Source organism: Rutilus rutilus (genome assembly GCF_951802725.1).
Source record: "Rutilus rutilus genome assembly, chromosome: 10".
Lineage (NCBI taxonomy): Eukaryota > Metazoa > Chordata > Actinopteri > Cypriniformes > Leuciscidae > Rutilus > Rutilus rutilus.
This window is the reverse complement of record NC_140215.1, coordinates 10,830,796-10,851,986: the sequence shown is the minus strand read 5'-3', so window position 1 is coordinate 10,851,986 and position 21,191 is coordinate 10,830,796. Positions and strand designations below refer to the sequence as shown.

Below are 21,191 nucleotides of genomic sequence, written 5' to 3'. Positions count from 1 at the left end.
AGATTTATGTTACAAGGTAAACAATACTTTTTCACCATTGACGTGAGGAAAAGTAACGCAAGTTATACTAGAGGTCGTTCTGGCGTTATGCACAACCATGCTATGGTTAGACAACTTCGAATTTACACAAATAGGCTGAATTACCTGTCGAGAAGAAAGCAGGCAACTTCGATAGGTGTCTCATTCATTCAACACCTTTAGTTTCGCATCAAGGTAAAAATAATTCAGCTTTTATAAATGCGTCTCAAGACCACTGTTCTGTTTTGCTCTCTATCCAGCTGCTTTGGAACTCTCCATACCAGCTGATAGCCTGTAATCGTAATTAATAAAAGGAAACCGAAAGCTAGGACTGCGGATATGCAAACTGTAAACAAAGCTGCACTTGCTCTTACCATTTTCAAACAAGTCTAGCTCTCCACAGACGAATTAAATGAAAATCATCACAGATGAGATGCAGATGAAAAATGAGAAGAGCTTTCTCTGTGTGCCCTCTTGGTATTGTCATTTGCTTGCTTTTTACTTCCATTTTTCTTCTCATGCACTGGTTCGCTAAGCTGAACAGCCAATCAGAGTGACAGGCTCACTGACAAGCTCCACCTCCAATTCAACATTCTAAGTCGGCATTAAAATTCACCAGCGAGCGTCTGAAAAAATATGTACTTTTTCACAGCTAGTAAAATTATAACTTTTAAGACCAGTTTTAGGAGTGGGCTAAATGGCAGGTGGTAATCGTTCAATGGCTACCAGCTTCCACCTTTCAGTGGATCAATTAGGGCAAATGTCACATCAAATAATACATATTCATGAATATAACCCACGCCTGGCACAGTTTGTGTGCTGAGCCACTGACAGGAAAAAAAAAAAAAACTTCCTGCGGAAAGAAGATATGAACAACAGAAGAAAAGTTGTTGTTTTTTCACAAAAATATGCATTTTTATATTTGACTTGTCACAACAATGTTTTAGGCCTAATTATTAAAGTTTCATGACAAAAATGCTAGAATGCTGACGTTTCTAGAAACTTTCTAAGGTTTTATTTAGCTTTAAAATGGTCTGATATGACTGTATCCCTGGCAACTAGGCATATAAACCAGTGTCAAACTTGTGTCATGCTTTTCAGATCGTTCCTACGCTCCTGCTGGAAAGACATTTATTCTGTCTTTGTTAGGCCACTTTTTTTCCAGGGTGTTTTGGATCCTCCCTGATCCCAAAGCTAATTTATTCTCTTTCTGCTAATTTATTAAAATCAGCTTTTGTTATGAACAGTGGGAGAAAATGCTAATGAAATGGTCACGTCGCACAGACAGATTAAGACACTGGCATAGAGAAGAGAGAAAGAGCAAACTGTTGTCTGCAAAAAGCAAGAGATTTGTCTGTCCCCAATGACTAATGTTTGCAGGAGGGCTCAAATCAGTACATCCAGTCAGGTTTTGCATTTTGAAAACCTTTTAATTAGGAAACTGCATTTAATCAATTGCCACATTGCTGTATTGGTTTTTTGGGCTTGGTACACGCATTACCATTAAGATAGGGAGGGACAAAGTGGGGTAAAACATCAATAAAGACTTTTGAGCTGCCCTAGTTGTGTGTGATTCAAATCGAGTCATGAGCCACAAGCCGAATGGGGATTGGTAAAGCTGATTGAAGATTGCACACCCCGCCAGTTTCTTTGGCACTTTTACGTGTTAGCTTTTTTCTCATTTTGGCTGTTCATTTGGGACAGGTAGCAGAAAGAAGCAACAGATGCCCCACTAAGTCTCGGCGGCAGCACGGTCCTATTAGTGGTTGTTTGGCGAGTGATCTCTCGTTAATAGGCCCCTGTGAGTTACAGGGTCCAGCGCCCTCCCTGTGCCACGAATCATGCAGCAAATGCGTTAACATGAGTTATTATACACCACCTGCTCTCTGCCGCAGAGCGCATCCCTTTGGGTCAAGTCCATGCTTTAGAAAAATGGATGCATTAAAATCGAGCTGCAGGGGCGATGGCTGCACATTCTAATTGATGCGATTCCGGAGGAGGATATAATGGCCGCAAGCCCTCGTCAAAGACTCGTCCTCGTTCGCCGTTATGGTGGAGTTATCCTAGACGAGTGAATCATAAGAGGCTGTCTCCGCAGGTCAATTAACGGTTTGTGGTGTGAGGTATACTGAGCGGTTGGGCAAACACTGTGATGCCTGACAAACCACCAGACTTTAATTGTCAGACAGCAGTCGGGAGGTAGGGGTGACATTGATTTTCAAATGAAGAAGGCGATGTTGTTGGGTCAAGAAAGTGAGGTTGACAACCGATTAAAGTTAATGCTTTATATTTAAAGTGATAGCTCACCCAAAAATTGAAATTCTGTTCTTCATTTATATGTTGCTCTAATGTATGACATGTGTTCCAACCCATATGACATTTTTCATGGAACATGAAAAGAGAAATGTTGAAAAATGCCCACAACACCATAAATGTGTTGTTATCATTAATGTCAAACCTAGAGTGGCACATTTTATTTGAATATATCGGAATGTTAATGAGATTTGAGAGCTGTAAAGATTTTCTGTGAATATTTACATACATTCCTGTCCTCACACAAAGCTATTTAGTTGCATTAGAAGATTTGAAATTGAAATATGGCTTTTAAGTCACAAGGGGCACTTTTTTGGTTACCATTGACTTCCATTGTATCGAGCTGCATGAACAACCTGATAAATTTCTCCATTAGTGTTCCACCGAATATACAAATTCACAGGTTTGGAATGACATGATGGCAAGTAAAGGATGACAAAACTTTCATTTTGAGGTGAATAATTACTTTAAAAGGCATTAAAAGCCCATTAGCCATTGTTAAAAATAAGTCTTGCAACCCCGACACAACAAATAACAGCTAACTCCACCATTAAGTGTTTTTATTATGATGGCTTTCATCTCTGTTGTGAGGAAAGGTGATGAATAACATGCCCTAGTGATATTGCTATGTATTGCTGCCGTCATGTTAGAGGTGCTAAATTGTGTCTGATGTCTGATGAGAGGAGACGGTGTGGAGAACTTAGTCAGAAGCTATGAAATATATTAGATTGTGAGGATTTGTTTTGAGATATCTCCAGGTGGCTTGTTTTTGAGGGACAAGATTTTTCGCGCGCGCCTCGTCTCTGACGTTGGTGCCGAGAATAACATCTGTGAAAAAGTTTCACCTGCGCCTGCCTATAATTTGCCTCCTCTGTTGTTGTTTTTTTGTGCGTGTTTTGTTCTGTCACCTTTGAGCTATGACTCGAGATTCACGTTTCTCTCTCTCCTCCTGCTTTCTTATGTTTTCTGTTTTTGCCCTCAGGTTTGCTGACTATATTCGAGGGATGTTAAAGCTGATTCTCGTGCTGATGTTTGCCGGTGCATCCTTGGCGGCCACCTGGTTCACTCTCACCTGCTTAACCAGGCTCACTCACCTGCCCTCCACTAAAGGTACACTGTGGTGAAAAGGACAGTATGTTCTGCCTTGTGCACATCAACAAAACTGTCGGCCCGCGGTGAGTCTGCTAGGCAAACAGCAGCATAGCAAGCTGCAATTTTATCTGTGAGAGGGAGCCAGAGGAACTCATTAAGTCCTGATCCGTGAAGAGAAAAGGGGAGCGGGTATCTAGAGAAGTCGGCCTGAAACAAACATATGCCCCATAGATCAGCCAGCTCAGATATTTCCATCAATTATCATTTTATGGTTGGCACCTGACTTTTTTTTATCTGCTCTCTCCCAGAATTCCTGGCAGACAGAGCTTTCAGACTCATGGGCCATCTTTCCATCTGGCATGATTTTATATCGCACATGCATGTCCCGTTGCCATCCGTGCCTTCCCATGCCTGTCGTGATTCATATCACTCACTAATGAACACAAGACTATGTTGTGGCAACATCAATTCATCAGAACTTATTCTAGATGGAATCATTATGCAAGGAATAAATGACAATGGACCTTCGCCCACCGTGTCCATGTAATCTAATGGTGCCACTGTCATTTAATACACTGTCAACACCATGGTTAAATACCAGTACTTCCTTACATCCAGTGTGTCAAATTAATGTCAGCCATGAGCCAAATGTGGCTATGTTTTGTGCAATGCCAGTTTTTTTTTGCTTCTCTTTCAATCATTGCGACATGCAAGATGTCTCTGAATGGCATTCAACAAGAATTGCCATTGCTTAGAAGCAACAGTGCATGGTTGAATAAACACATTTGATTGTAAATGCAGTGCAGGCACTTTTCATAGAACAGTGCTTTATTGCTAAATATTTTGTCTTGTATCTGAATGTTCTAAATAGTATTCAAATAATACAGAAATAATGATATTCATTGTGTAACATTGAATAATTGGCCACATTACTACCTTGACTTTTACATTTTTCAAAATGCAGCGGTGCCGTTGTCAGTTCTTCTATTTATACCGTGGTTACACGTATCTCAGATATTTTTGTTTTTGTTTATGAAAGCGCTTGATGCTTTTATTCACCAAGATTGCATTCAATTGGTCAAAAATTGCTTTGCCATCACAGGAATACAGTGTGTTAAAATATAAAAGCTTATATTAAACTTTGTTTAAAAAGTTAGTAAAATTGTGAAATATTATACGTTTTTTTTACAGTTTTACTGTTCCACTTTAAAAAAAAAAAACCTTCCTTGGTGAGCAAAAGAGACGTCTTTCGAAATCATAAAAAATAAATTACCGACCCCTAACTTTTGACCGGTAGTGTACATTAAATCCCTTTTTAATGTTTCAATTTGATGGGCTTTGATGCCGAAAAATGCAAAAAATACCATGTTTTTTTGCAACATTTCCCATAGGTGTTGTTCCCATAAGTTTGTTTCTCTTTTTATGTACCCCCCACACCTCAAGCATCGAGTTATTCATCTATAATAATCTTTTCTTATTTACCAACCAATCTTTTAGTTGTTTAGCCCATTTTGTAATGAAACCTAGTGTTTGCTATGTACTTTTCACTTACGCTGGCAGCTGAGGCTCTGGTGTGCATTTTCTCTTGTTTTTGTGTAATTGGGCCATCCTTTTCTCTTTGCCCTGGTTAAAACCAGTTTGGGTTTGTTTAAAACAGTACTGCGCGCCCACACATGGAGTAGCTTCTATCACTGAGAATGACAATAGACTGATGAGTTTCTATAGCAAGGTATTTCTTTTTGGCACTTTTTTAAAGCAAAATTGGGTTTTGGAAATGAAAGTGTATTTAATATTGGAATAAAAGACATTTTATTGCAATTTCCGCACTTCATTAAACTTCACTTTTGCTAAGATAATAAGAAAGATTTATGTAGTACCAACTTAGCACATTATAGTCATTTCTTAAAGATGAGGTTGTAAGTGTTTTCGTAGTTGATTAGTGTAATATCTGCTGAAATGGAGTTTGCCAGCGCAGGAAGAAAAAAAAATTAATTAGAAAGGTTTTTTTCCACTCAATCAGTTGCAGAGTCTTTATTTTCCTGTGTAACGAAGGTATTATTCTAGAAATGTATTTGAGTTTCAGCTCTCTCACTTTTTCTCTCTTTTTGCTCCTTTAGCCACTCTCTACACCTCCTGCATCCTGGTGGGTATCTTCATCAACAGTAGTGTGCCCATCTTCTTGGAGCTGTTCATTGAGACGGTTTACCCTGTACCTGAGGGCATCACCTGTGGAGTGGTCACCTTCCTCAGCAACCTCTTCACTGGACTTTTGCTGTTTTTCCTCACCTTTTACTTTACAGGTACCTTGATATTTTTAACTCTTTAAATGCAAGGTTTACAGCAATTAAAACAAAGCTTTCACTCAGCCTAAATAAACACATGGCAGAGATATGGACTTAGACTTAGGACAGTGTCATTGTCCTTCTCCTGAATGATGATTAACTTTCAGTGCAAAGCTGTTCGCATGGAAAAAAAAAAATGCAGGGAGATTGACTTGCTCTGTAAATACAAGCGTCCAGCTGAATATTGATGAGTCACTTTCTGAGAGGTTTCTTTGGATTGACAGGTAGTCCGTGATAGTTTTATTCTAGCTCTTGCTATTGGTGAACACCGTTTGTCAGGTTAACACAAAGGCTGTATGTGTTTTTCCATTCAAAAAACAGCATTTTGTTATATAGTGTGCCTACATAGCGCATACATGACATGTTGTAAATACATGACATATATATGTTGATAACATAACAATGATTTCAATGATTGTTATTTATTGATGGTGTTCAGCGTTCACTAAAACTTTCACCGAGTATGGATGAATCTCCCAAATCCTTTCCAGGAAATGTCCAATTCACATTTCACCCCCAAAAAAAAGAATTTTTTTTTCTTATTTTGCATAAAGAAAATGCAATTTACTGTCAGAAGTTTTTACATTTGTGATTTTATTTTCAGGAAAATTAAGCACATTTATTCTTCATAATTTAAAAAAAGTTCAAATCAATTTGTTATCAATTCAGTTTAAGGTAGTTGTACAAATACTACTAAGATGTATAAATAAATTATATAAATTATATTAGAATTATAAATATTTATAGTCTTGTATTATTAAAGTATATAAAGTAATATAAAGATATAGTCATCTTGTTAAAGTCTGTTTTTATGCATTACAATAATGAGATTTGGGGATTTAATTTTCCTGAAAATAATTTTATAATATTAAGTCATTGCTTTTGAATTTTGATTGGGGTAAAAACAGACTTACGACACAATAAAAGGGCAATAAAAATGGTGCAAATCACACAAACATGCATTAAAAGAGAGATGTGAGCTATACCTTGGGGACCAGAATATGATATCGTTTTTTTTTTTTTTCTACTTGAACCAGTAAGCAACCAACTAGCCAACACTAAGAACATCCCAGACACCAAATAGAGCATCTCTGAAACTTCATAGCCATGTCTAAGAAAACACACACAACACGTGGTGCTTGCCTGTGAAAAACGTACCACCCCCATTTTCTTTAGAAATTAACATGTGTTATGAATTGTACTGCTGTCAAGCTCTGTTCACACTGTCCGCTGTGATACTTATCTCCCCATTCTGGCAGTGGCCTTGAGTGACCGGCTGACAGGTCTCTGTTTTTATGAGCAGTTAGGTTGCTGGACGGCTCCCAGGTGTCAAGAAAGGCTGCGAAAACTCCTCAGTCTTCCTGCTGATCCCTTGGAAAAGATTAAACTGAGATGAGTGAGCTTAACTGGCTCATCCTTTCAAATCTGATCGTGTTATCGGTTCCAAATGAAGCCATGAGATTCGTTCTGTTTTTGTGTTCCTGTCAGTGCCGCAGTTGCCCGCCAACACCGTGCCATGGCTGAAAATAATGTTGGAACAATGAGGTCTCTATATATAGATGGTTATTGCGTTGGCATTGCTATTGAGTTTTGAACGCTTTCTGTTTAGGCCAAGCGGTGTGTAGGTGCTGAAGAGATGATGGATGGATTTCTGTTTGTTTCATCAGAACCATCCTGCAACCTCTCGCTGTTTCCACTGGCAGAAAGCCCTTCTCGACATAATAAGCTCTCTGTTAGCTAAACTGCAAAAGTCCTCCTCTTAAAGGTGTAGCTCCACTTAAAATTTGACACATAGCTAAATGAATAGAACTTTAGACAGATGATTAAATTGAACACATTAAAATGATGTGCATGTGCATTTGATGAAAGCTCTAGTAATATCACCCTTGCACATTGATGTAACATTTATTCTGTTGTTTTCATTGGCATTTTTCATATTCTTCATAGGATATTTCTTTGAAGTAATGGCCCAACTGTAAAAGTGTTGCCATCTAGTGGACCCACCAATTATTGAAGTCAGTTCTAGACATTCTACTCAAAATTTACTGAAAGTAGAATTTGGATGCTGGAATTTTTACACTCTGTACAAGACGTAGTGACAAACGTAAAACCGAAGCATGTATTCGTCTTAAAAAAGTTTTGAAAAAAAGTTTGGGGTCAGTAAGATTTAAATTTTTTCTGAAAGAAATGAATACTTTTATTATGCAAGGAGGCATTAAATTAAATGTTACGTATTTCTGTTTTAAATAAATGCAAAAAATAACGTTTTAAAGTTGTTCTTTTCAACTTCCTAATCATCCTGAATAAAAATGCTTCACAGTTTACACAAAAGTATTAAGCAGCACAACTGTTTTCGACATGGTTAATAATAAGAAGAAATGTTTCTTAAACACCAAATCAGCATATTAGAATGATTTCTGAAGGATCATGTGACGCTGAAGACTGGAGTAATGGTGCTGAAAATTCCGCTTTGCATCACAGGATGCAATTCCATTTCAAAATGTATTGAAACAGAACATCTGGCCGCTGGTGAGCATCCGTTGGGCTACTTTTTATGGTGTGTTCCACATGCATCTCTATTTGGGCCCTCGTCAGTGACAGTTCAGCCAATTCAGCATGTTGAATTGGCGTCAGGGCCATCTGTGAGAGAGATCATTTGATTGGCTTTTCAGTTTAGTTGATGAGTGCATGAGAATAAAAGCAAAAGTGATGACAGCAAGCGAAGAAGTTGAGACGGCACAGACAGAAGGCTGTTCTAATTGTATATCATCTTACCTGAGCATTCCAATAAGCGAGTATTTTTATAACAACATGAGCCGCCTAATGCATGGAATAAAGAAAGTGATCAACATGATGGTATTCAAAATGGTAAGCAAGCGTTGCTTTGTTTACGGTTTGAATATCTACAGTCCTAGTTTCGGTTTCCTTTTTTGAAAGATGAATATGGACTATTGATACCTGCTGATATAGACAGTTATTTCCTTATACACAGGTGCAGAGCTCACATGCTAGTTGGCAGTTGACTATAGTCTATGCGGTGGGATCAAGTGCAGCTTTTTGGCCCAGACACAGCTGATGCGAGGTGACAACAAAGTCGACTTTTGTCGCCGTTAGTTCTTTGACGACGGCTTGGTGTGTCACGGCCTTCAGAAGAAGCTTGAGTCCTGACAGAGATCTGTTGTTTACCTTGTTGTAATTACCCTGTTTCTTTTGATTTCATTGCTAATATAGATCTGAATTATTGTGTAGATTTCAATGTGCATTGAAAATGGCCTGTTTCCTCTTATACTGAGCCTGCCTCGATGTTCTTTTATTTTCCAGATCCTCTTTTTTTCAGCCACCCAAGGTTGTATTGATGTGCTTTTAAGAATAGCACCTGCCTGTGACAGATGACACATTCACACATTTTCTTACACTTTCTTTGTATTTACTTTAAAATGAAATGAAAGGGATGTGCTTCATTGAGTGACCATTGCTGTCCTTCCCAGCTGGCCATTTAAATTGGCAAGGTTGGTTCATTCACCCTTAAATCCGAAAGCTGTGAATAGCTGGTAAAGATTGAACATTCAGCCTTTTTTGATTGTGGCTTAGTAAAGGACATGTCACCTACTGTTTGAGGGTGGCCCGTCTGTCAAATGGCAATAATAAAATTAAGGGTCCAGTAACCTTTTGTAGAGACCCGGAGTGTGTACTTCCTGATGGGGTATGCCTGCTCTAAACTCTTTTTGCAGCATTCGATTTAGCGCGTTCAATTGCCTGTGAAGGTAAACCTTCAGCAAAATCAAGTTTCATCAAGGGATGAAATATTATGTTATAATGCACATATACTGTACTATACCATGTGGTTGATCAAGCAATATTTTATTGTATCTTTTTGCATATATATTAATTGTGCATGCTGATTTCCTCATTTTAGTTTTAGACATTGTCACTTAAAGTTAATTTGTAATCTCTACAGAAAAAGAAAAAAAGATATAGTGCATGTATGTGTGTGTGTATATATATATATATATATATATATATATATATATATATACAGTGCTATGCATAAGTTTAGACACCCATGCTAAAGTTGACTAAAAAGAGGAATAAAAAATCATCTTTTGGAAATTGAACTTAATGCCTTAATTTAAAAAATTAGGAAAAATCCAACCTTTAAGGACACCAATTTTCTTTGTGAATGAATAATGTATCGTAAATGAATAAATGTTCTTCCTTAAAATACAGGGTGCATAAGTTTGGACACCCCTATGTTAAATTCCCATAGAGGCAGGCAGATTTTTATTTTTAAGTATTTTTTTAAAATTTTTGTTTAGGATACTATGCATCCTGATAAAGTTCCCTTGGCCTTTGGAATTAAAATAGCCCCACATCATCACATAGCCTTCACCATACCTAGAGATTGGCATGGGGTACTTTCCATAAGATCATCTCTCAATGCAAATCAAACTAGCTTTTAGGCTAACTGAAATAAAACCATGCCAATCTCTAGGTATGGTGAAGGGTGTGTGATGATGTGGGGCTATTTTAATTCCAAAGGCCAAGGGAACTTTATCAGGATGCATAGTATCCTGGATCCATGAAGTAACTGGCCTTTAAAAATAAAAATCTGCCTGCCTCTATGGGAATTTAACATAGGGGTGTCCAAACTTATGCAACCTGTATTTTAAGGAAGAACATTTATTTATTTACGATGCATTATTCATTCACAAAGAAAATTGGTGTCCTTAAAGGTTGGATTTTTCCTAATTTTTTAAATTAAGGCATTAAGTTCAGTTTCCAAAAGATGATTTTTTTATTCCTCTTTTTAGTCAACTTTAGTATGGGTGTCTAAACTTATGCATAGCACTGTATATATATATCTTTTTTTTTTTTTTTTTTTCGTTTTTGTTTTTGTTTAATTTAATTTGTCTTATTATTATTTTTACATCATTTTTCCTCTTTTTTTAACATATGTATATTTAGAATCACAGCTTGACTGTGTTGCCAGAGCAAACCAGGTAAACAAATCAAACTCAGAACTGCAAAATATAATACTGGTTTAATCTTATAAGGAGAAAACAGAGCCTACAAACTGTCAGTCATCCTCTCTTGATTCTGCTTGGGGCCAGAGCAAGACATTAAACCGATCTGAAATATGCCATCAGTCTGCCAGCTGAATGGGGAACGATTAAGAATAATTACAGCAATAAGAGGACCATCTCAGACACCCCAGCTCGCTTGACAGGAAGTGAGGAGCCCTGTGGGTGAGTGAGACGACATTGGGCCGCCCGGTCACGACGTGAGACGGCGGCTGTAGGATGTTTCCTCGCATCCCTCCCTCCTTGTCCTAGCTTTTGTCCCAGCGCTCCGCATGTAAGAGATTTGGAGTGTCACGGTGAGTGGCCTGTTTACGCTGTCATTCCACCGTGGCCTTTTCAGCACATTACAGCCCATGAGACGATGGCAGGAAAGAGACAGGCTAAATTGCACCCTTAATAACAACATCTCTGCATTCTGCCGTCAGGTATTAAGAGGAAGGAAATGCAACATAACAGTTTGACTGCTGTGTAAACTGACAGACAGGATATAATTGCTGTGGCCCTATTATTGTGAGAGAAGGAGGGAGAAATCGAATCCTTTAAACCAACTTCTTTTGTATTCTTCATAGCGGTGCTGCCTCAGGGAGAGGTTGGGCCGCTCTGTCCAAAGTTCTGCCTTCCATTAGCGCTGGAAAGAGTGACTGTTGACGACTCGCGGATTTTTGGGGGGGCGTCTGATTGGATTACCTGAGCCGAGCCGCTCTCTTCATTAACATGCGCTGCAGACATCCTGCCTGGTGATGCTACCTCTCTCTGGGCGTGCAGCACAGACATAATAGCCAGATAAACACAACTCCATTAACCTGCCGCTAGACCAAGTGCAGCTGAAGGGCTAGTAAGGCCTGATTAATGAGGGGGCTTTTGGAAAGAATCCCCGCTTCCCATTTCTTCGAGTCGACGTGGCTCTATCGTCCGCCGTACCTGGTTGTGTTGACTGTGCTGCATGGCTAAATCATATCATTTATCCCAAATGGGCTCAGCAGCTGACCCAGCATGCATTTCACCTTCTGCCATCGATTGCAGCTCTCACTTCAGGGGCAATTGATCAACCTGTTATCTGGATACGGGACGCCTTGAAATTGAAATCCACTTCTCTATTAAATTAAGTTGCGCTCTTTCCTTTGTCCTCGAGGGTCTGTGTGTTTGACCTGGTTTATGTTATATTCAACCCAGCGCTCTATCAGAGCCCCAGCAGCTGGTGTGAGGCTTTCATCTATTGAATCACTCACTGCAGTATATGTACTCTGAATGTGTTTGCACAGCTCTCGCATGCAGTTTTCAGTGTTGTCCTTTAAAAAGTATCTTCGTATTCATGTACAGCGTGTGTGAAATGATTCTGTTGCTGGTTTAAACTTCAACCTTATGTAAAACCTCTCGTAACTTTAACTGCCCAATGAAAGGGATAGAGCGGCTGTGGGAATCTGTGTGTGTCTGCTATCTCACACAGTCTGATGTATTTCAAACAATTATTAGTATATTTTGTTTTTGTAGTTTATTTGCCTTTGATTATTGGAGCATGACCATGTATATGGTTTGGTCAAAAGGAAATGAAGGGCTGTGATATCTGTTTTTATGTTCAAAGTTTGTAAGTGCCAACTGCATTTAGTCAATGTGAATTGCTGTTTGTAACCACTTGCAGCTCTGTAATTCTTGTGGAAATGTTTTACCCCTGCTCAAAATTCTGAATGTGTGGACTACTCCTATTGAAATGACTGGAATTTGCCTTTAGGAAAAAAAATGTACTGCATGCTAAGCTGTGAAAAAAATCTGCATTATTTTCTTGTACCTTACAAGTATACCTAACCTTTTAAGGCCAAGTAGGCTTGCATTGTTATTTTTGTATATATATGTTACTGTGTTTATAAAATTATGATAAACATTCTATCTTTCGGTGAAGTAGGCTACATGGTATTCAGTGCTCTAAATGCTGTCATCACTAACCACAGTAATCCTTGGATGCTAGTTTTTTTTAAGGTACTACTAAATAGATTTTTTCTAGGTACTAAAAAAAAAAAAGAAACAAACACATTTATATTTGTTGAAGGGGTCATCGGATGCCCATTTTCCACAAAAATGGGCATCCGACAAGTTGGGATGATTCTTAAGGGTCTTCGTGTAAAGTTTGTAACATACTTTGGGTAAAACAACACCCTTTTTACCTCCTCAAAAACAGCTCTGTTCACAGCGACCCGTTTCGGTGTATGTCTCTTTAAATGATAATGAGCAACTGCTAACCCCACCCCTCTCTTCCATGGAGCATGTATGACACAAGACACGTAAAGTGCTGCCATGGCAACCTGCCTTGGTGGACAGTATACAAATGGCTGAGAGAGGAAATATGCTAATATGGGACAGTCCGTCAGTGGTCGTGGGCGGAGCATGAGCAATATGACATCATATTGCCATAGGCGGATTAACCATATGTGCAATTGGGCAAGTGCCCATTGGGCACCACGCAAATATATTTTTCTCTTTTAAAACAAGCGATTCATTCTCAAACGTATTTCTGGATTCTGCATTTTTAGGCCTATATTATTAGCCTGACTACGTCAGACTTCTTACTTCCGCTCAATTTCATTTCGCTTCTGTACTCAGTCTGAGACAGCGTAATAGCTTTCCGTTTTCCTCCGGCCTGAAAACAGCCGGCCAATCAACGAACAGAGGGCGTGCTGAGAGCCGTGACGTAGACACTGATTGGACCGTGGATGCGTAGATTTACTTCACATAATCTGCAAAAGTCGTTCACAGCCATGTTCACTCCGGTATTTCGCTCGATGGTTTTGTTTTGGCATCATACTACATGTGTTTACAGTGGAAGTTAGATGCGGCTGAGCATGCGCATAACACACGCCATAACCAAACGTTATGTGATTGGCTTACGGGAACCAATGATTTTAAACTTCAGACAAGCGCCTCCCCCCGAGAAAGAAAACGCTTTTCAATTATGCCATGCCAGACTCCGTCTACGAAGCAAAGCGAAGTAGCAGAGTTTGGTATTACCAGGCTACTATATTATACCCTTTCATCAGAACGTTAAAAATTCCCTGAATGTTTTGGTGAAAGTTTATTATTTTCCTTATTGTGTATGTTTTTTTGTGGACGCGGGATCTACCGCCAGATTCAATACTTCACACTTTTTATTTCAACGTCCATATTACACTAGCGTGTCCACTGGCACGGAGCAGAGCGAGTGTTTTCAATTCATTCCAAATGGAAGTTGAGCTTTAAGCTCGCGTGTGAGCGTGAAGCTAAACTTCTATATTAATTGAAAACGCTCGCTCTGCTCCGCGCTAGGCTAGTGGAAACGCACCATACAGATTCTGGGAGTGCGGTTTTTGCGTGTTTTGCGTCCTTTCAATCGAAATGAAACTGCCTTGCGACGCTCATGTATGTGTGAATCCACTACAGAGCATCAGCCTTGCACTTTCACTTTGTACTTTGCAAAAAAGTTGCAGAAAGAGGCAGTGTGTAAACGAGTGAGTTTTTACGTTTTATTTTACATTTACATTTAATCATTTAGCTGGCTCTTTTATCCAAAGCTACTTACAAATGAGGAGAACAATAGAAGCAATCAGACCAGCAAGAGGGCATAATTATACAAGTACTGTAACAAGTCTCAGTTAGTCTAGCACAATACACAGCTATTTTTATTAGATTTTTTTACAGAAAAACAAAATGAATAGAATAGTATGGAATAGAAAAGGTAAGTGCTAGCAATTGGTCAGGTGCTGATGAAAAAATGGCTTAAGACTCAGCTGTTTGAATTGAGATAGGCAGGTCATTCCACCAGCTGGGAGCAGTCCAGGAAAAGGTCCGTGAGAGTGATTTTGTGCCTCTTTGGGATGGCACCACGAGGCGTCGTTCACTTGCAGAACGCAAGATTCTGGAGGGCGCATAAGTCTGAACTAGCGAGTTTAGGTATATTGGTGCAGAGCCAGTGGTTGTCTTGTAGGCAAACATCAGTGCCTTGAATTTGATGCGAGCGGCTATTGGCAGCCAGTGCAAACTGATGAAGAGAGGTGTGACGTAGGCTTTCTTCGGCTGGTTGAAGATCACCCTCGCTGCTGCATTCTGGATTAGTTGCAAAGGCTTGACAGCACGTGCCGGAAGGCCTGCTAAGAGAGCAATACAATAGTCCAGTCTGGAGAGAACAAGAGCTTGGACAAGAAGTTGTGTGGCCTGCTCTGATAGGAAGGGTCCGATCTTCCTGATGTTGTATAAACTCTAGGTGGAACCCAACGTCAGACTGAAGTCAACATCCGACGTCGGACAGACGTTGTATTTTTGTTGGAAATGAAAGTTGGGTTGACGTCAGAACATTAGGTGTCAGTGCCCAGGGGCACCAACGAGTCTTAATCCGCCACCGCATATTGATCAGAAAATCCAAACGGCTTGATTATTGAGAGTGTTTAGGCTTTTTGAGGATTAAAAAAAGAGTGAATGGATTTTTTTCATTGTATGGTGGTTGTCCACACACACTGCAAAGACACATTTATATGCAAACGCCATATAAAAGTGAATTTTGCATCCGATGACCCCTTTAACTTACCTGAAACTTACAAACGTGAAGAAAAGATGCCTAGAATAGCTGTGTTTAATGAATGCCATGCTGTGGGGGAAAAAGACTGTAAACATTTGTAGCTTTTATTTATTTATTTTCGATGAATATTGCGGGGGAAAAAAAACGCTATTTCCAAAAGTATGATAAACTCCATGTCTGTTCTATCATGCATTGATGTACGTGGTATCCAGCGCTCTTAACACTGTCATCGCTAACCTCAGTCAACCTTGCTATTTTGTTTTTCAGAGCTGTCCTGGTTGAACTGGTGTTTGACAGGATCCTGCATCTTCAGTCTCCTGCTCCTCCTTTTCTTCAGGGAATCGTACGACCGCCTCTATTTGGACGTCTTTGTCTCTGTCTGAGCACACCGAGTGAGCTTTTTCCCGTTGAAGAAGACTGAAGGCTTGACTTTTTATGGACAATGTATTCCAGCAGAGTGCACAGAAAGGGCACACAGCATGTTGCTCACTTTAATGGATCAGTGCTTTTTTTTGAAAGATGTTGTAATTGTGAAATATACGATCAGCAGTGATGGCGGTGCATTGTGTTAGCATCATAACTAACAGTAGAAACTGAGACCTGACTAAGGAGGAAAGAAGTGTAGATACTGACTTGGACATTTTGCCTTCTGAATGCATCCCTTTTATATATTTTTATTTTGCCTCTTTTTTTTTTTTTTTAAATGATCAATGGAAATGATGTGTTTACATACTGTCACGATATAAGGGACATTTATTGCGTAGAGATGCAAGCACAAGCGGATCTTCTCGTGGATTTGGCAGTGCCCCATGGTGATGACTCCTCTAGTGCTCTCACCACATCTAATGGGAGTGTAATGGATAATTATAGACAAGCTCAATTAGCCGCCTGGCGGGAGCTATGGCCGTCTGTGGACCGGGGACCTCTTAGAGCTGTAGTGTCACTTGTAAATAGCCTGTGGGATCCAAGCTTTAATTGACCTGTGATAGGTCTGTCAATAAGTGGCATATGCCGTGGTCCTCAAGTCTTCTCGTTTTCCTTATCAGCCCATATTATGCAAAGGATTATTCACTCCACTGTGGAGTCTAATCGTTTTACAGCGATTGGTCTGATTCTGTGTCGCGTTACCTCAAAACGTCTGAGGTTGTGGTTTATGAGATGAGAGATCTATATTCATGTTAAGGTAGCCATTTGTGTTCATCTCTAGCTGTAGCATGCGCACAGTGGGTGTCTGTTGCACAAGCCTTTGAGCTTTTTTACAGAATTGTTTGCAATTGATTATGTTTTAAGAGCATTTAAATGTAATTTATTAACTCATTTTAGGGATTAATTCACTAATATTGACTGTAAGGGATTGTTAATGGTTTTTATGTCTGACTGTTTTAAACATGGCATTACAGACTGCTGGAACAGTAAAACACCAGCAATAACGGCCATGTTCGGTAGCCTTTCGTGATTTGTGGCACAACCTCATGCATCAACGAGTGCAATATTCCCTCTCCCTGTCGGATGACCCGTGAACCCACTGGTCTGTTCTCTCCTGCATTTTTCAGCATCACCATAAAAATGGAGCCCATCTGAATCTAGACTACTTCATCGCATTAGGTCCTGTGAAAGGTGAAATTTGGTGGCTTGAGACTTGGATTTAGGATTGACTTCAGTGGAACTGATTGACGGTTATCGGTGGAAAGGAAAAGCATTTCATGGACATGCTGAATTCTTTCAGCCCTCACATTTCCACAGCTTTGCAACTGAGAACTTTGGACACACACAGTTCTGTTCTCCTCTGGGAAAAGCCTGCTTGCGAATCACTTTCCGTGTTTCTCTGTACAGAACGGTTCTCTCTTTTACCTGTGAACATGCCTTAATTAACAGTGACCTTTGTTCTGTCCTCCTCTCCACTGTGATGTGCGTGCCAAGTCAGTGCTTGTGCTCTGTTCTGTCACTGTAATGTTAATGATAAGTGGCACAGGAGGGGCGTTCGTGTTCCTGTCCGTGTGCAAATACATGTCAAAGATTTTTAGCACCTTATTAAAAAGATGTTTTTAAAATGGAATCATGTCTTATTCTCCTCTCTGTCATCGAGATGTTGACCTGGCTTCTATGTAATGAGAAACCGTGAAAATAACAGTTATAAAACAAATAGTTCTGACTCTAAATTATGATTAATGAGCCGTGTACGAAGGCGTTGTAAAATACTACAATGATTGAAATGTTGGCAGTGTTAACCAGCCATTACAGAATGCTGCCTTCCTTCGAGGAAACAACTTTTTGTGTAATCATGGGCATCTATATGTATGAGGTCATATTTTTGGATTTTGCCCCACACCCTTCAAAGCATGAGATCATAGATGACACCAGGATTGAGAGTGGGCGTACACAGCAAGTATGTGTTTAGCATATTGTGCGGTACACCAGCCAAAAAACCTGCGGTTTGCATGCAAGCCTATAGATTATTCTTCTCATCTGATAAACTTTCTGTATGAATTTTGCCAGTGTTCATTTTTCATAATAAAAATTTCGATTAACAGTTTAATTTTCATGGAACTAACAGTTTAAAAGTCATTTATTTATGTTTAACTTGAATAGGCTTATATGAGTTATAGGCTTTAAAAACCTTGACAATAATAATATTTAAAATATATTGGATATAGAAAACTAAAATAAATACTATTTTAATATTTAGGCCTATAGATATAATAAAAAAAACATAATATATGATTATGTGTATAAATGTGCAATTATATTATACGTTTATTTAATAGTACACTTCACTTCTATGTGTATATATTATTTATTGTCTCCACAAATATAGAATGAGCCATTTATCTACTTGTCTGTCGCAGTATTTTTAGGTTTGTGTGAAACTAACAACAATTTGCAATTATGTGAACGCTAAATAAAATTGCTTTGCATTCATCCTTGTTTATGCTTTCGCATTAAAATCGGTCTGATGGTTTTTATGTGGATTAATGATCCTTAGAGACACGGAAAAAGTGAATACCAAGTTTAAAGTTTTAATACCTTTACCTTTTTTAAAGTAGGCCTAGTACTTTTTCACCCTTTCCGCTTTCAAAGAATGAAGTATTGAAGCTTCTTAAGTTGTTTTTTGTTTCACAGCACTGCTGTCAGAGCATTGAAAGAACATTGATCCCTTTCTTCATCCCACCATAACTGAATACCAAAAAGGATCATTTAAGCTTGTCGCGTCAAATTTTCAGCACATAAAAAAAGCCTCCAATTCAAGTGTTACTTTTCAGTGTTGACAACAGCAGCAACAGGTTTCCTGGGAGAAGATTGTCTTTAACAGGTGTTTTCATTCAGTGACAAGCAATTTCATAAAATCCATTTTGGCTTTGTTCCCCCCCTCCATGCGCTCTGTTCCGCCATGGTTCCTGTTCTTGAGCACATGACGCACACTCTGTTGTAAACAGTGCTCACTGTCAATCTAGGTGACACTTTTATAGCCATTGATTTGTTTTCTGTTGCAGCTTTCAGTCCTCGCATGCTCTGTATGCCCTTTCATGTTTCCGGCAAGACGTTTCCCAGCGGACTTCTTCTGCGACAGATTCAGAACCCTTGTCTTATGAAAAATACAAATAAATAGAAAACAAAAATATAGGGATGTTGACTTCGGTTTCACCAGTTACAGTTGTGCTTATAAGTTTACACACCCCTTGCAGAAACTGTACAATTCTTATATTTAGCCTGTTTAGCATGAAATGAATTTACACAAATTAACATGTTCAAAAGTTGAATGAATGAGGCATTTATATAGTGCTTTACTATGTACTTATTGTACACCCAAAGTGCTTTACAATCATAAAGAGGGTCTCCTCTCACCCACCACCAGTGTGCAGCATCCACTTGGATGGAGAAGTTTTAAAAAAAAGTTAAATAATATTGAATATTAAAAGTAATGTAAGTAACTTTTTTTAATGATCTAACTTTTAATTTTCACATTTGACAATAAAACAGGTAAAAAAATATCCAATTAAATTTGAAGGATGGAACAGAATATCAGAGACTCTTGATTTGTGCAAGTAGCCTAATGGGACAAAACGTCCTCTCATCGCAAAGTGTGAAAACTCTCATCTGCATATCATTGCCTTGACTTTTGCACGGACAAGTAGCGTCTACCACGTTTATTCTTCAAAACTGACCGTTCGAAAGGAAACCATAAATGTTGACTGTGTTTTATATTAGGCCTACACAGCTCGCTGGAACACCATGGTTGTTGTACCTATTAATCCCAAATCTTTTCTAGGTCGCATTTGTCAAATTGTCAGTTGTCAAGGCAATTGTAATTTTGTTTAATGTAGCCTAAAGGGCCGTACACACCGGGACGAATATCGGCGCGCGTTATTCGCCAGCGTTTTTCAACGCGTTTTTTGTGTTCACACCCAAACGATTTTCGCTGACGATGAGCCGAGTGAACATGTAAATTCATTCCCTGACATTAGATGGCGCGATTGTCAAACGTTCGTGGGAAAAAGTTACAAGCCTATGTACATGAAAGACAATGAAGTAAAATGAAACTCACCATCAAGGCCCATTTACTCTGCAATACCACTCCATAACAGTTCTCTTTTATCAAGATTTTTGTAGTCGCGTTTGTCATATAACGTTAGTTCTTTATGTTCCGACACCAACGAGGCCAGCAGCTCTACATTCATCTTGCCTTGCATCTTCCTCGTCTTATTTCTTCCCAGCAGTGTAGACGCTATCTTCTTCGCCTGTATGTGTGCTCGGCAAGACCGTTTTGTGTTTGAGCGCCCCCAAGTTGTGTTTTACTGTAACTTCAGAAGCTCCAGACACGTGAGCAAAAGCGCCAATCTCATTGGTCGGATAGTTTTTGACGCGGCGCGTCAAACCAAAAAAACGAACCCGAGGCGTTTTTTTAAAAATGACGCTTTTACGCGTGGCGTTTTTCGCGTCGGTGTGCACACTCACATTGGCGCCCTTTGTTTAGTCACGAGGCGTTAAACGTCGGCGAATATCGCGCGCGAAATTCGTCCCGGTGTGAACAGGCCTTAATGTTCATACTTTATTTCCGCTTTTATTTTAATTTACGAAAATTAATTGGTATTTGTCAACATTAATGTAGCCCAAGGCTATAATTCAAAATACTTAACGCTTTAAAATCATTTTCCCGATTTCGCATCTTTGTTTGTCACCACATCAGATCTTTTTAAGCCGCTAAACTCCGGGAAAGTGTCCAGTCCAATGATCCAATAAGCGAATTCATTCACACGATCAGTTCAACAGTGCTAATGAAAAGAAAGCCAGGCTGAATACATCACAAATGGCAGAGAGAATAGATAGGCTACTCACGTTGCGTTTTCAGTGATTTATTCATTCCAATGTGTTTCTCTTTAAAACACGTGTCTGTCATATTCTGTGATTATTTCTGAAGAGCGTGCGCGCTCACGCATCGCTCTGAGGGAAATACAGATAGACAGAATGACGTCAAAACATCCCTCCGCTGTATGGCCAGATGATACGCAAACTACGTTTTTTGCCTGGAGAAAGCAAACCAGCGTCTCACTAGGCTAAAGGATTGCAATCAAGGTATAAAGACGATTGCCGTGACGTACAGGAGTCGTACAGTAAGCACGTGAGCCCGTTATATTGATGAGCTAACAAACCATGTTGGCTATGTGCGCGACGCACTTCTCAGTGATCAGTGATCACACATTGTATTTATGCACGCACCGACACTTTTCAGTACATTCACGTTGTTTCCACACACGTTCTGGATAATGTTTTTATCTGTCATGTTGCTGTGTTTAATAATTCTGAATG

At 39.3% G+C, this 21,191-nt stretch overlaps 1 protein-coding gene across 1 annotated transcript in view; it reads left to right on the top strand.

The window, feature by feature from the left end:
- The window catches only part of slc49a4 (solute carrier family 49 member 4), a gene marked incomplete at its 5' end in the record, with an annotated part of 45,548 nt that extends 28,106 nt beyond the window's left edge, over positions 1-17,442 (top strand). Inside the window, 3 exons of the mRNA XM_084420621.1 lie at positions 3,314-3,441; positions 5,541-5,723; positions 15,654-17,442. Of these exons, the coding sequence (XP_084276747.1) occupies positions 3,314-3,441; positions 5,541-5,723; positions 15,654-15,769 (427 nt within the window). The 3' untranslated portion in view covers positions 15,770-17,442. The remainder of the gene's footprint in view (positions 1-3,313; positions 3,442-5,540; positions 5,724-15,653) is intronic.
- Positions 17,443-21,191: the final 3,749 nt, after the last annotated feature.